Source organism: Muscardinus avellanarius, assembly GCF_963383645.1.
Source record: "Muscardinus avellanarius genome assembly, chromosome: 10".
In the NCBI taxonomy this organism is placed as follows: Eukaryota; Metazoa; Chordata; class Mammalia; order Rodentia; family Gliridae; genus Muscardinus; species Muscardinus avellanarius.
The window spans coordinates 18,364,326-18,379,789 of record NC_137796.1 but is presented as its reverse complement, the minus strand read 5'-3'; the positions used below and the strand labels follow the sequence as shown (position 1 = coordinate 18,379,789).

General features: G+C 45.9%; 2 protein-coding genes across 3 annotated transcripts in view; one reads left to right on the top strand and one right to left on the bottom strand.

Annotated features, from left to right (window-relative positions):
* The window catches only part of RANBP10 (RAN binding protein 10), a gene marked incomplete at both ends in the record, with an annotated part of 78,856 nt that extends 71,705 nt beyond the window's left edge, over positions 1 to 7,151 (bottom strand). The window contains 2 exons of one of the 2 annotated variants that reach the window (XM_080704498.1): positions 5,883 to 5,994; positions 6,764 to 7,151. In XM_080704498.1, coding sequence (XP_080560624.1) covers positions 5,883 to 5,994; positions 6,764 to 7,151 — 500 coding nt within the window. The remainder of the gene's footprint in view (positions 1 to 5,882; positions 5,995 to 6,763) is intronic. The other variant, XM_080704499.1, reaches the window with a different exon arrangement.
* TSNAXIP1 (translin associated factor X interacting protein 1) overlaps positions 1 to 15,464 on the top strand; it is a gene marked incomplete at its 3' end in the record, with an annotated part of 102,981 nt that overhangs the window by 76,936 nt on the left and 10,581 nt on the right. The gene's annotated exons all lie outside the window — the stretch shown is intronic.

Below are 15,464 nucleotides of genomic sequence, written 5' to 3'. Positions count from 1 at the left end.
CAATTAATGAAGTAAAGGCCTCAATTCAAAGTACAAACAACCGATTAGAACACATGGAGAATAGAATCTCGCTCTTAGAAGATGATCACTCCAAAAATGAACGCATAGTTTCTAATTTAGAAAAAAAATCCAACAGCAGGAATCTGACATTGAAGAAATATGGGCCCATTTTAAGAGAGCTAACCTAAGAATAATTGGAATAGAGGAGGGAAAAGAAGGTGAAACCAAAGGGATCAACAATCTCTTCAAGGAAGTAATAGCAGAAAATTTTCCAAACATAGAGCAAGAGGTCGATACACAAGTCCAGGAAACTTATAGAACTCCCTTTAGACAGGATGGGAGAGGAGGATCCCCACACCACATAATTGTCAAAATGACCAATGTGGAAGCCAAGCAGAGAATCTTAAAGGCAACAAAAACAAAGGGCCAAGTGACATTCAGAGGCAAACCAATTAGAATCACTCCAGCCAGGCATGGTGGCGCACACTTGTAATCCCTGCACTTGGGAGGCTGAGACAGGAGGATCGCACGGGTTCAAAGCCAGCCTCAGCTACTTAGTGAGGCTTTCAGCAACTTAGTGAGACCCTGTTTCCAAATAAAATATAAAAAAGGTCTGGGAGTATAGCCCGGAGGTAGAAAGCCTCTGGGTTCCACCCCCAGTACCACCAAAAAAAAAAAAAAAAAAAAAAAAATCACTCCAGACTTCCCAAACCAAGTCATGAGAGCCAGAAGGGCTTGGAGTAACATATTCCAAACTCTGAAAGAAAACAACTTCTAGCCAAAAATTTCCTACCCAGCAAAACTTTCTATCAAAATAGATGGGGAAATAAGAAACTTCCACGACAAACAGAAACTGAAGGAATTTATGTCTTCAAAACCAGCACTAGAAAAAATACTCAAAGAGATTAACTACAAAGAAGCAATAGGTAACACACATCAGAACTAGAGAAACAAGATTTTCCATCCAACAGACAACTAAGATTGGTTATCTGTGGAGATTCATTATTTATGTTAGTCTTTTACCTATCTCTAAATTGTATTGTTTGCCTTTATTATTGTTAATTTTTAGGATTTCTATTTGGAATATTAATATACCTTTAGATATAGCATTTGGAAATATTTTATCCCATTCTATCAGTAACTTTTAACTGTTTACCTTTTCTTTGGGTATACAATATTTTTTTTAATTTTTACCCTTTTGTTGCCTGTGCCATTGAAATCATATCCAAGAAATCACTGCCAATTTCAATGTTGTGAGGTTATATGAACCAGATTTTCTTCTAAAAGTTTATAGTCTCAAGATTTATATTTAGGTCTTTTATCTATTTTGAGTTAATATTTGTATATGTGTTAGGGAAGGGTCCAATTTTATTCTTTTTCATGTAATCATTATTTTTCAACAATATTTAGTTAAAAGATTATTAGTTCCTCCACCAAATGTTCGTGGAAACCTTGTCAAAAATAACTTGACAATATATGAAAGAATTTATCTCTAGGCTTTTATTTAACTCCAATGGTTTATATATCTGCCTTTATAACAGTACTACACTGTTTCAATTATTGTAGCTTTATATGGTTTGAAATCAGAAAATATACATCTTCTAGCTTTTTTCTTTTTCGAGATCGTTTTGGATATCTAGAGTCCATATTCCATATTAGGATAGATTTTTTCAGAAAAATAAATAAATAAATGTATGATACAGTTTCACCTAAAAAAAAAAAAGAAAAAAAATATTCTCTGGTAAGAAAGAAAGCAAAAAGAAATATTGCAATGTTATCTTTAAGTAATCAAGAGCTTGGTATCAGACAAATGAAACTGTTATGTGAGATTATCATTGTTAATTTGGGATAAAGTGCTATAATACTAGATGTCAACCACTAAGCCAAGCATGGGAAGGAGGGTTGGGGAGGGAACGGGGTGGGGATTGGGTAGGGGCTAACTGGGCAATGCGTGCATGTATGTCTACAAAAGTATTTTTTTATCCCATTATGATGTATGAATACAGTGCAACAATAAAAAAGAAAAAAATTTAAAAAATAAATAAAATAAAGAATAAAAAATTGAGCAGTGGGTGTAGCTTGGAGGTCAAATGCCTCTAGGTCTCATTCCTAGACCCAGAAAAATAAATAAATAAATAAATAAATAAATAAATAAATAGTACTGGGGATGTAACTCAGATGTAGCATGCCCCTGGGTTCCATCTCCAGTACTGGAAAAAAAATTTTTTTAAACAAAATGGGGCTAGGGATATAGTTCAAAGGTAAAGTGCCTGGTGGTGCATACTTGTAATCCCAACATTCGGGAGGCTGAAACAGGAAGATCACAGCTCGTGGACAGTCTCAGTGACTTAGTGAGGCCCTTTGCAACTCAGTGAGACCCGGGCTTCAGGTGTAGCTCAGAGGTAGAATACCCCTGGTTACATCCCCAGTACCACAAAAAACAAACAAACAAACAAAAAAAAAAAAACACTACACCTGAAGCTGCTGAAGCCAGGCAAGGTGGAACATGCGTGTAATCCTAGCACCTAGGAGGTCAAGACAAGAGGATTACAAGTTCAAAGTCAGAGTCAGTAACTTGGGAAGACTGTTTCCAAATAAAATATGACTGGGGTTCAGCTCAGAGGTAGAATCCTCCTCGGTTCAATCCTCAGTACCACAAAATAAACAAATAAGTAAATAAATAAATAAATGTTGGTGGTATAGCTTGGAGGGTAGTATGCACCTAGCTTCAACCCCCAGTTCCCCCCCCACACACACACACAAAAGAAACAATTTGCTGAACACAGAGGCTGGAATAAGATGCCCATCTTTTGACAATTTAACATGACAAAGAGCCTTTCCAGTAAGATAAACTTAAAACTAAAATATTATAAGCCTGTCAAAAGGAATCCAGATCTCTAAACAGCTCCCTTCTGGAAAGTGTTGTCTCTCACTAGTTCAGCTATTATCTGTGATAAGGCCATATAGAACACATTTTCCTCCCTACAAATTTAAGAAATGCTCCTCAGTTTCTCTGGCAAATATGAGACTCTAGCATCAATATCTTAGTTCACACCATAACTACTTTTGAGGTGTTTAAGAGGCTATTCTCAGCTGGGCGTAGTGCAGCACGCTTGTAATCCCAGCATTGGGATCATGGTCCACGGACAGCCTCAGCTACTTAGCAATGTCCTTTACAACTCAGTGAGACCCTGTTTCAAAAAATAAAGAATAGCCGGGCGTGGTGGCACATGCTTGTAATCCCAGCACTTGGGAGGGTGAGACAGGAGGATCGCACAGGTTCAAAGCCAGCCTCAGCTACTTACTGAGGCTTTCAGCAACTTAGTGAGACCCTGTTTCCAAATAAAAATAGAAAAAATAGGTCTGGAAGTATAGCCCGGAGGTAGAAAGCCTCTGCGCTCCACCTCAGTACCACCAAATAAATAAAGAAAGAAATAATAAAAAATAGGGCTGGGGGTATGGCTTGGAGGTAGAATGCCCCTGGGTTCCATTCCCAGTACTGCCAAAAAAATTAAAAATAAAAATAAAAAAAGGCCATTCTCATTCACACTAGTTCAAGCAAATTAAATATATATTCTTCAGCCAGACAAGGTAGTGGTACCTGTAAAGCCAGTACTTGGGAGGCTGAGACAGGAGATCACAAGTTCAAGGTCTACCTCAGCAACTTAGACCCTATTTTGTTTTGTTTTGTTTTGTTTTGTTGGTACTGGGGATGGAACCCAGAGGCATTGCACCTCCGAGCTACACTCCCAGTCCTATTTTTTTTTTTTTTAAAGGAGAGCTCACTGATTTGTGAAGAGTCTCGCTAAGTAGCTGAGGCCGTCTGCGAACCGTGATCACCCAGTCTCCACCTCCCGAATGCTAGGATTGCAAGCATCCACCACCATGCCCGGTAAGACCCTGTTTTAAAATAAAAAATAAGCTAGGTGTAGTGGTACACACCTGTAATCCCAGTATTTAAGAGGGTGAGACACAAAGATCACAGGTTTGAGGACAGTCTCAGAAAGTAGTGATACTCTCATCAAAACCTAACAAGACCTGCTTCCAAATAAAAATAAAACAGCGTTGGAGGGTTAGCTCAAAGGTAGAATACCCCTGGATTCAATCCCCAGGGTCTTAAAAATAAAAAATTAATAATAATAATAATAAATAAAAGGCGCTGGGGGTGTAGCTTAGAGACAGAATGTCCCTGGGTTCCATCCCCAATATAAAATGGTGTGTGTGTGTGTGTGTGTGTGTGTGTTTTCTATCAGGTGGTGGAAAGGGAAAATTAAGGCTCTAAAGCTCCCCAATAAATATGTTTCCTATCTGTTAATGTACTAGGTGGGGATGAAAGAGAAAGTTCAAGCCAGGCACAGTGTTGCGTGTTTATAATCCCAGCATTCGGAAGGCTGAGACCAGAGGATCGCAGTTCGCGGACAGCCTCAGCTACTTAGTGAGGCCCTCAGCAATTCAGTGAGACCCGGTTTCAAAATAAAGAATAAAATAGGGCAGGGGGTGTAGCTCAGAGGTCAAATGCCTCCTAGGTTCCACCCCCAGACGTGCAAAAAAAAAAAAAAAAAGAAAAGAAAAGAAAAGAAAGAAAGAAAGAGAAAGATTCAATAGCCTCCCATGATTAGAATTTCCAAATCATCAATTTGGGGTTAAAGACAGCTTAGATGCTAGTTTAGCTCCCCACAGCACAGCAGAAGACCCCCAGGTCAACCCAAACCCACAGAGCCCTCCCAGGCAGGGAAGTTATAGTGTTCTGAGGAAGCAGGCAAGGCTCTGACTGTGACAGTCCTGCCCCCTGGTCAGGCATTTTACACACATAAGGGTTGCCCACAGGAGAGAATTATTCTAAATGGTCAGGAACACACACGTAGGGTCGGCACAAAGCTCACTGCTTAGACTGGCGAACTACCAACGAGGAGCCATCTTTCTCCAAGGCAGCGGCATTCGCTATTTCATATCTTAACTGCTTTGTCATAATCAGTGGGGAAAAGGGAGACTGGGAGAAGACAGAAGAAGAAAACGAAAACATGTCCCCTCTGACGTTCTGCATCTGCTTAGATCACCCTAAAATAGGGAGTGTCCATAATGCTAAATTTAATGAGGACCTTCCTAAAGCTGGTCCAACGGGTGTTCAAGTCCCTAGACTGAAAAACAAGTTTATGAGTAGCAAGGTCACCTGACTCTGACCATGTGCACGCTGTTTACCCTGAGATGACAGTGGCCGCCACAGCTTTCATGAGGGATGCAAAGACTCTACTATCTCTTTGAAGCCTACTTGGGCCTCTACATGACTAAACTCCATAAAAAGGAGACTTGAGTATGAAGGAGGGAAGTCACAAACACCACATGCTAGTGGGGAAAACACCATTCTGGATGCTAAATTGTTCATATAAACTTGTAACTTATGCTCCTAATCTGTGAAGTACCTTATTGCATCATCACTAAAAAAAAAAGTTACCCAGCCCAGGCATGGTGGCACACGCCTATAATCTCAGGTCTTGGGAGGCTGAAACAGGAAGATGGCAGGTTCTAAGCCAGCCTCGGCAATTTAGCAAGACCTTCAGCAACTTGGTGAGTCTTTGTTTCAACCTAAAAAATAAAATAGGGCTAGGAGTGTAGCTCAGAGGTAGAATGCCCTTGGGTTCAATCCCCAATAGTATACACACACACACAAAAAAAGTCCTCCTGCTTTACCCACAATATGCCTTTTTGCTATCAAGGCCCACTGCTTAGACACAGCCATCCCTACTGGGGACAGAGGTGGCCCAGACCCAAGCAGCTCATAAGCTCACACACATCAGTCACAAGTGTCAACCAGGAGACCTCAAACTCTGACCACAGGGAATAGCTCAGTGTTGAAGGAAAAAGGGAGGTAATGAGGGGCTTACCCATCTCTTCCCTTGCTGACAATCTTCACTTCAAAGTAATAAATACCACAGGCAGCAGGTATGGGGTGGGTGGCTCGCACTGAGGCTGCATCCTTGTGATTTTTGCCGTGACCTGATGGGAGAAGGCAAGGAAGAAATTTCAGCAGAAGGAAGTGAAAATGGAAGTCTCATTCTTTTTTGTTCCATGGGTACTACACTCCGGTTGGCCAGAGGAAACATTTACACGGTCCAAGGAACAATTAGACAACTGAGTGAGTAAACAGAGAGACCTCCCACCTTTGGCTCACCTCTGCCTGAGGCTTGCAGCCCTGACTATGACCCTGTCCTCCATAACAACAAAACAAGGGTACAGGCAATGTGAGTGCATGTGAGAGATGCCTGAGTGCTGCCAGCAGCCTCTCCAGAATCCATGTGGCCCACTTGGGAGACCAAGGGAAAAGAAGGCAGACATGAAAGTCATCCTCACGACCACTAACAACAACCTTAGCACACAACCCCAGGCCCAGTCTGGAGATGAGTGGCGGGCAGGCCAGCCTATACACCTCTAATGGGGGGAATGTTCCCACCTCTTTGCAGACCCTCCTAAAACTAAGCACTGGAAAAGAGGCCAGCTGGAGTTGGAGCCTGCCCAGGACAAGCAGGGAGGCCATAAAGTGGAAGGTTCGGCTTTATGGGGTTTGGACACCTGTTGCGGTTCTCTTGACATTGGTATCTTGGGGTAGACTGGCCTGGTCAGCCTCACTACTCTGGCCACTCCGCAAGGCTAAGGCCTAACCAGGAGCACCCAGGCTGAAAAGGGACGTGATGGGGCAGGGACCAGACAGCACCGCCACACTCCAGACGCTCTGGACTTGTTCCTTCGCGGTCAGGCGGGACGATACCTTTGTAGTGGACGCGGAGGTTGCCCTGCGAGAGGCCGATGTAGTTGTACTTGTCCTTGGGGCTCCAGGAGCGCGGCAGCGGCGTCTCGTGCTGGTTGACCGCGGGGTACAGGCGCTGTAGGCGCCGGCTCAGCTCCTGCTCCCCGGGGGACGGCAGCCCGCCCCCAGCGCCCCCGCCGGAGGAGTCCCCAGCCTGCGGGCTCCCAGCTCCCGGGTCCGCCGTCGCCGCCGCCATCTTGGAGGGAGCTGCTATTGTGTCACTGGGGGCGGGGAGGAGCGCGACCAGATCCGCCCCGCTCAGCCAATGGCCCGCGAGCCTCCCGGGGCCGTAGGGAAACCGAGTCCGAGTCCGGCGCCTCTCCCTGGACACTGCCACGCCTCGCCACATTCCGGACTCCATATCCCAGGATGCAGAGCGCCTTGGAGGCAGGCCAGCGCGGGCTGGTCGGGGACTTCGGGAGATGTAGTACATCCATGCTCAGCCGCCAGCCTGTCCAGCCGAGGCGCCGGGACCCGAAAACTACAATTCCCGCCAGCAAAGCGGCCCCGGCCTCTCAGCGCACGTCCCTCCCCAGGGCCTTGGGCTGAGCCCCTGCCTCAGTTCTGTAGCAAGGGTCAAACTCAATATAGTGACTGGCTCTCAGGGGACCCTGTCTTGGGGTCCAAGCTCACCTTTGCTCCTTGGCCTTTGCCCCAGACCGCGAGTGCAGCGCTGGGGGCGTGGCGCAGCCTGGTCCCGCCTTCACCGCGGGGGTCGCTGGGGCCTGGTCGCTATGGTGACGAGCTATACACTACCGCGGCTTCCCAGACGGCGGGTGCTGGTCACCCGACCACCGGAGGGTCATGGCCGCTTCGAAGTCGCGAAACTACAGTTTTTCCAAGCCGAGGTAGGCACTGGCCGAACCGAGGGCGGAGAGGAAAGTTTGAGTATTTCCAGAAAGGAACATGATACCTGATGCAGACCTCTGCACCGCCTGCTGACCTCTGTCCTTTGGGCTGGGACTCCAGCCCCACAGAATCGGTAGTACAGAAATAGAATCCGGCTGACTTGTCAGTCTAGTGAGGGCGTAACGGGCTAGCCGAATGGTAGGCACTGAATATCAATCTCCCAAATACCACATTTAACTTTCACAACTCCTCTATGAGGTGGTAATATCACTTTTTTTTTTTTTTTTTTTTTTTTTGGTGGTGGTACTGGGGGTGGAACCCAGAGGCTTTCTACCTCCAGGCTATACTCCCAGACCCATTTTATATTTTATTTGGAAACAGGGTCTCACTAAGTTGCTGAGAGCCTCACTAAATCGCTGAGGCTGGCTTCGAACCTGTGCGATCCTCCTGTCTCAGCCTCCCAAGAGCAGGGATTACAAGTGTGAGCCACCACGCCCGACAATATCACCATTTTAAAGAAATAAAAGCCTGGTGGTTTTAAGATTTTAGCACCTAGGTCAGACTCCTGAAATTGAGTCTTTTTTTTTTTTTTTTTTTTTTTTTTTTTGCGGTACTGGGGATGGAAGCCAGGAGCATTCAACCTCCAAGCTATACCCTCATATACCCTCAGCCCTATTTTTTTACTTTTTTTTTGTGTGTGTGGTGGTACTGGGGTTCCTGGAAGCCCTTCTACCTCCGGGCTACACTCCCAGACCTATTTTTTAAATTTTCGTTTTGGAAACAGGGTCTCCTAAGCCAGGGCGCACAGCTGGCTTCGAACCTGCACGATCCTCCTGTCTCTGCCTCCCAAGCGCGGGGATAACAAGCGTACGCCACCACGCCCGGCCTTTTACTTTTTATTTTGAAACCGGATCTCACTGAGTTGCAGAGGGCCTCACTAAGTAGCTGAGGCTGTCCACAAACTGTGATCCTCTGGTCTCAGCCTCCCAAATACTGGGATTACAAGCGTGCGCCAAAATGCCTGGCTCCCAGCCCTATTTTTTAATTCTTTATTTTGAAACCAGGTCTTCTCACTAAGTTGTAAAGGGCCTTACTAAGTAGCTGAGGCTGGCTTCAAACTGCAATCCTCCTGTCTAAACCTCCCAAATGCTGGGATTACAAGCATGTACCACCACGTTGGGCTCTGAACCTAAATCTTTAGCTACAGGAATAAACTGACTTGAACCCTGAGTTGCCCCCCCCCCAGTACTAGGGATTGAACCCAGGGGCACTCCACCTCCAAGCTACACCCCCAGACCTATTTTTTATTCTTCATTTTGAAACAGTGTCTCACTAAGTTGCAGAGGGCCTCACTAAGTAGCTGAGGCTGGCCGGAACCATGCCGTCCTCCTGTCTCAGCTTCCCAAGTACTGGGCTACCACACCCGGATTTGAATTGGATTTGTGACAAAGATATTTATCAAATTGCTGGCTGATTCTGGGCAGCCCAGGTGCATCTCATAGCATTAGGGTAGCTCCTGCATGTATTCAGGGATGCAGCCTCTGGGCACTATAAAATATGACGCCTGGCTCTATTGATCAGGAAAGCCACATATATAAATTTTAGATAAATTATTTTCTGGCTTTGGGGCATTGAAAATAGACCCTTAAACTGGGTGTGGTGACATATGCTTGTAATTCTAGCATTTGTGAGGCTAAGACAGGAGGATCTCAGTTTGCGGACAGCCCTAGCTACTTAGTGAAGCCTTTTGCAACTCAGTGAAACCTTGTTTCAAAAATAAAGAATAAAAAAATAGGGCTGGGTGTGTAGCTTGCAGGTAGAACACCCCCAGGTTCAATCTTCAGTACCACAAGAAAAAAAAAAAAAAATAGGCCCTTAAACCAGGTGTAGTGGCACACATCTGTAATCCCAGTACTTGGGAAACTGAGACAGAAGGACGGTGGTTCACAGATAGCCACAGATACTTAGTGAGGCCCTTTGCAACTCAATGAGACTCTGTTTCAAAATAAGGAATAAAAAATAGGGCTGGAAGCCGGGCATGGTGGCACACGCTTGTAATCCCAGCATTAGGGAGGCTGAGACTGGAGGATCACAGTTTGCGGACAGCTTCAGCTACTTAGGCCCTTTGCAACTCAGTGAGACCCTGTTTCAAAACAAAGAATAAACGAGGCCGGGCGTGGTGGCGCACGCTTGTAATCCCCATGCTTGGGAGGCAGAGACAGGAGGATAGCGCAGGTTCAAAGCCAGCCGTGCTGGCTTAAGAGACCCTGTTTCCAAAAATAAAATAGGTCTGGGAGTGTAGCCCAGAGATAGAAGGGCTTCCAGGAACCCCAGTACCACAAAAAAAAAAAAAAAAGAAAGAAAGAAAGAAAGAATAAAGAATAGGGCAGGGGATGAGGCTCGGAGGTAGAATGCCCCTGGGTTCCATCCGCAGACCTGCAAAAAAATAAATAAACAAAAATAAAAAAGAGTCTACAGACTCAAAGAGCATCTTCATTTTAGGAAGGAAGCAGAATGTAATTTCTGAGAGCTGAATTTGGTGGCAATACAAAGCATCATTCATTCGCCATATTCTGAATGTACCAGTATGTTGAAATATACATCGGGCCAGGCTCACTGTTTCTCTTGGAGAATCCCAGATAATTAGTTTCCACAACCCATCAGCCAGTGAGCAGATGGTCCAGACTCACACTTGCATAGCAGCTCATGGACCCCAGGCCCTGTGCATTTTGTCCACTAGCACCTGCCTTTGGTATTACCCCCTCAAACGGTACCAGGACTGTGGACCTGAAACCATCATTGAAGCCACAGTGATGGGAAGCGTATGCTCAGAGGGCTTTCTGGGTTCATGGTGAGGGTATTCTGCTGCTGTAGGAGTGGTGAGACTATACTGAGGAGAAGAAAGTTTCTGGGGATGCAAAATAATTGTTTGAGCCCAGGGCCAGGGGCTTGCTCAGCAGCACTCTGGGAATCTGGAGACCGTGCTGGGAAGACCCAGAACCTGAGTCTGAAAGAAGGGGAGGCCAAGCTTTGTGGATTTGGGAAGGGTAAGGGGGCTCCCCACTCGGGGCTCCTTCACCCACCACCAGCTTCTCCTCTGTGCAGAACAAAATCACAGTCTTCTCCAGGCACGATCATGCATGACTCCTTTCTCCCAGCATACAGCGACGACCAGAAACGCAAGCTTTCTCAGAAAGGAAAGATGCTGGTCAGTGGCAATGCCCTTTTGGAACCCTGCGTGTCAGCCCCTGAACCCTATCTGTCTTCCCATCTGCCACCCAAAAACATCACCACTTGGAACATGCAAACAGCATGGCTTGAATCAGGGTAGTGTGGTTCACAGAGGCCATACACACTGGGCTTGGGGAGGGGGCAGGGACTGCGCCCTGGACACTCCTCATCTGAAAAACCTTCTCAGACCTCCCTAGGCCATGAAAAAGACAACTTAGCTCTACCCTCAGACCTCCTTTCCCTGCAGCATTCTGTAGTGGACCTGATTTCTCCATCCTGCTGAGTACCAGGCCCAGTGCTAGATGCTGGGATGAGCACCCCAGATCTGCCAAAGTCCTTCAGTACAGGGACTACCTTTTGGGTTTTATGGCCCTAGTATAAAGTACATAAGTGGCTGATTTAAGATGAGAGCTCCATAGATCTATGAGGAGGAATGTCAAGGCAGAGTAAAAGGATTTTTTTTGTGTGTGTGGTCCTAGGGATGGAACCCAGGGGCATTCTACCTCCAAACTACATCCCCAGCCCTAATTTTTTATTCTTTTTTTTTTTTTTTTTTTTTTTTGGTGGTGGTACTGGGGTGAAACCCAGGCGCTTTCTACTTCCAGGCTATACTCCCAGACCTATTTTATATTTTATTTGGAAACAGGGTCTCACTAAGTTGCTGAAAGCCTCACTAAGTAGCTGAGGCTGGCTTCAAACCTGTGCGATCCTCCTGTCTCCGCCTCCCAAGCACTAAGATTACAAGCCTGCGCCACCACGCCTGGCTAATTTTTTATTCTTTATTTTGAAACAGGATCTCACTGAGTTACAAAGGGCCTCAGTAAGTAACTGAGGCTGGTTACAAACCGTGATCCTCCTGCCTCAGCCTCACAAATGATAGGATTACAAGTATGTGCCACCACGCCTGGCTTTTATTCTTTATTTTGAAGCAGAGTCTTACTAAGTTGCAGAGGACCTCACAAGTGGCTGAGGCAGTCAGCAAATATAATTTGATCACTGAAATAGCCATGGGCCAAATGTCAGAAGAAAAAAGTTTTGAGCAAACATCTCTGTAGCTTGCAGCGGAAGCTGTGGGCTGTGTGGTGGTTTTCCTTGTGTCAGTGTGTCCCTAGTGGAGGACTTGGGAACATTCTCAGGAGCCATAGACTCTAAACACGGAGACTCTAAACACGGAGACTCTAAACAGGGAGAAGAGGTTAGTGTGGTATCTTCACAGAGAGGAAGTGCAGCCTCCCAAGGGGAACATTTTAACTTTTTTCTCCTTTTTTTTTCCTTTTTGTTTTGTTTTGTTTTGTTTTGTTGTTGTTGTACTGAGCGAGGAACCCAGGGGCATTCTACCTCAGAATACAGCCCCAGCCCTATTTTTTATTCCTTTTTTTTTTTTTTTCCCTTGGTGGTACTGGGGGTGGAAACCTCTGGGCTATATTCCCAGACCCATTTTATATATTTTTTGGAAACAGGGTCTCACTAAGTTGCTGAGAGCCTCACTAAGTAGCTGAAGCTGGCTTCGAACCTGCGCGATCCTCTTGTCTCAGCTTCCCAAGCGCAGGGATTACAAGTGTGCGCCACCACGCCCAGCTTATTCTTTATTTTGAAACAGGGTCTCTTTGAGCTGCAAAGGGCTTCACTAAGTAGCTGAGGCTGGCCGTGAACCGCCATCCTCAAGTCTCAGCCTCCCAAATGCTGGGATTACAAGCGTGCGCCACCACGCCCGGCTCCAAAGGGAACTCTGGAGTGTTGCCTGCTCTGTCAGCCACCGTCAAATCCCTAGATCTGTTCTTTTGCTTTTTTTCCTGCGTCCGGCCATTCTCAACCGCCAGAGGGTGCCCTTTCTCCACCTTTCGTCGCATTCCTACCCCAGGGTCGCCTTCTGGCTTCTACCGGCAGGGGGAAGCAGAGAGCACCGAGGCCCAAGCAGGGGAAGCCTTCCCCGGCTGTTAAAACACTTTGCAAGCACTGGGCGTGGTGGCGCAGTTTGTAATCCCGGTGTTCGGGAGGCAGAGACAGGAGGATCACCCAGGTTCGAAGCCTTGACCCTGTTTCCAAATAAAAATATAAAAATAGGTCTGGGAGTGTATCCCGGAGGAAGAGGGGCTTCCAGCAACCCCAGTACCACCAAAAAAAAAAAAAAAAAAGAAGACGACGACCAAAAAAAAGACCAAAAAAAATAAAAAATAAAAAAAATAAAAATAAAAACCCTACCAAGAGGTGGTCATCACCACAGGTTATTGAGTTTCCACTTCTCTTCAATCAAAGTAGGGTGACTACATTTTCTCAAAAGAAATAAAACAGGACTGGCCTTTTGTGTGTGTGTGGTACTGGGGATGGAACCCAGGGGCATTCTACCTCTGAGAGACACCCCAGCCCTAATTTTTATTTTTTCTTTCTTTCTTTCCTATTTATTTATGTATTTATTTATTTTTGTTTTTATTTATTTATTTTTTTGGTGGTACTGGGGTTCCTGGAAGCCCTTCTACCTCTGGGCTACACTCCCAGACCTATTTTTATATTTTTATTTAGAAACAGGGTTTTTTTTGTTGTTTTTTTGTTTGTTTGTTTTGTTTTGGTGGTACTGGGGTTCCTGGAAACCCTTCTACCTCTGGGCTACACTCCCAGACCTAGTTTATATTATTTTTATTTGGAAACAGGTTCTCTTAAGCCAGAGAGGCTGGCTTCGAACCTGCGCGATCCTCCTGTCTCCGCCTCCCAAGTGCGGGGATTACAAGGGTGCGCCACCGCCCGGCTTATTCTTTATTTTGAAACAGGGTCTCACTGAGTTGCAGATGACCTCACTAAGTAGCTGAGGCTGTCCTCAAACCACCACTATCCTCCCGTTTAGCCACTCAAATGCTGGGATTACAAATGTGCACCACCACACCCAGCTAGAGCACTGGCCTTTTAAAAATCTGAAAAACTTGCCAATATCATGGCACAGCCCTGTAATCCCAGAGTTTGAGAGGCTAAAACAGGAAGATTACAGATTCCAGGCTAGTCTCAGAAATTTAGCCAGACCCTCAGCAATTTAGTGAGACTTTGTTTCAAAATTTAAAAATAAAATCAGGCTGGGGTATAGTTCAGAGATAGACTGCCCCTGGGTTCCATCCCTAATACGTATTCATATATTCAGTATACATATGTATACATACATATTCATATATTCAGACATATATATAATATTCCAAAAATAATGTTAAAATAACATCTTAAACATATTTGGGGTATAGCCGGGCATGGTGGCACATGCTTGTAATCCCAGCATTTGGGAGGCTGAGAGCGGAGGATCACAGTTCGCAGACAGCCTCAGCTACTTAGTGAGGCCCTCCACAACTCAGTTAGACCCGGCTTCAAAAAATAAAGAATAAAAAATAGGGCAGGGGGTGTAGCTCAGAGGTCAAATGCACCTGGGTTCCATCCCCAGATCAAAAAAAAAAAAAAAAATGGGGGTGAGAGCAGCACTCACAAGGCAGCCCCATCACCTCCTGGGACCCACAGCTCCCCCTTGCTATATCTCTGCAGCCCTGTCAGGAGGTCCAGGGGGCTGGGCAGGTGTCCTCCTTTCTTTGTCCCTTTAGCTAGACTGGGCTGTGGGCCGAAGGCTCGGTTCTAAGGGCTCGGTTCTCCAGCACTCACATCTGTTTCCATAGCACATAGCTCACCTGTACTGGGCAGAATGTGTATGAACCGCACGCTGTGCTTTCTCACAGAACCCTCACCTCAGTACACTGACAGTTACTGCCACCCTCTCAGCTTTCCAGATGCAGAAACTGAAGTTGTCCAGAAGTTAAGCTTGTGGTACATGACTAATAAGAGAGACCAGGAATTGACCCAAAATTCTTTCAAACTCAAGGACCACAGTTTTTATGTGTAGTGTTGGGGATTGAACACAGGGTCCTCTACCACTGAGTTATACCCCCAGCCCTTTTTATTTTGTGACAGGGTCTTGCTAAATTGCCCAGGCTGACCTTGAACTTGTGATCCTCCTGCCTCCATCTCCTGAGTCACTTGGACTAGGATCACAGTCTCAATAATGAACCGTATTAAGAGATGTTTGAGCCAGGCGTGGTGGTGCACATTTGTAATCCCAGCATTCAGGAGGACGAGACAGGAGGATCGCGGTTCGCTGACAGCCTCAGCTACGTAGTGAAGCCCTCTGAAACTTAGTGAGACCCTGTTTCAAAAGAATAAAGGTCGGGCGTTGTGGCACATACTTGTAATCCCAGCGCTTGGGAGGCTGTGACAGGAGGATCACGTAGGTTCAAAGCCAGCCTCAGCTACTTAGTGAGGCCCTCAGCAACTTAGTGAGACCCTGTTTCCAAATAAAGTATAAAATAGGTCTGGGAGTATAGTCCAGAGGTAAAAAGCCCCTGGGTTCCACCACCAGTAACACAGACGAAAGAAAAGAAAGAAAGAAGAGAGAAAGAGAGAGAGAGAGAGAGAGAGAGAGAGAGAGACAGAGAGAGAGAGAGAGAAAGAATGAATAGCCGGGCGTGGTGGTACACACTTTTAATCCTCTCGCTTGGGAGCCGGAGAAAGGAGGATCGCTCAGGTTTGAAGCCAGCATCCTTGGCTTTAAGAGACCCTG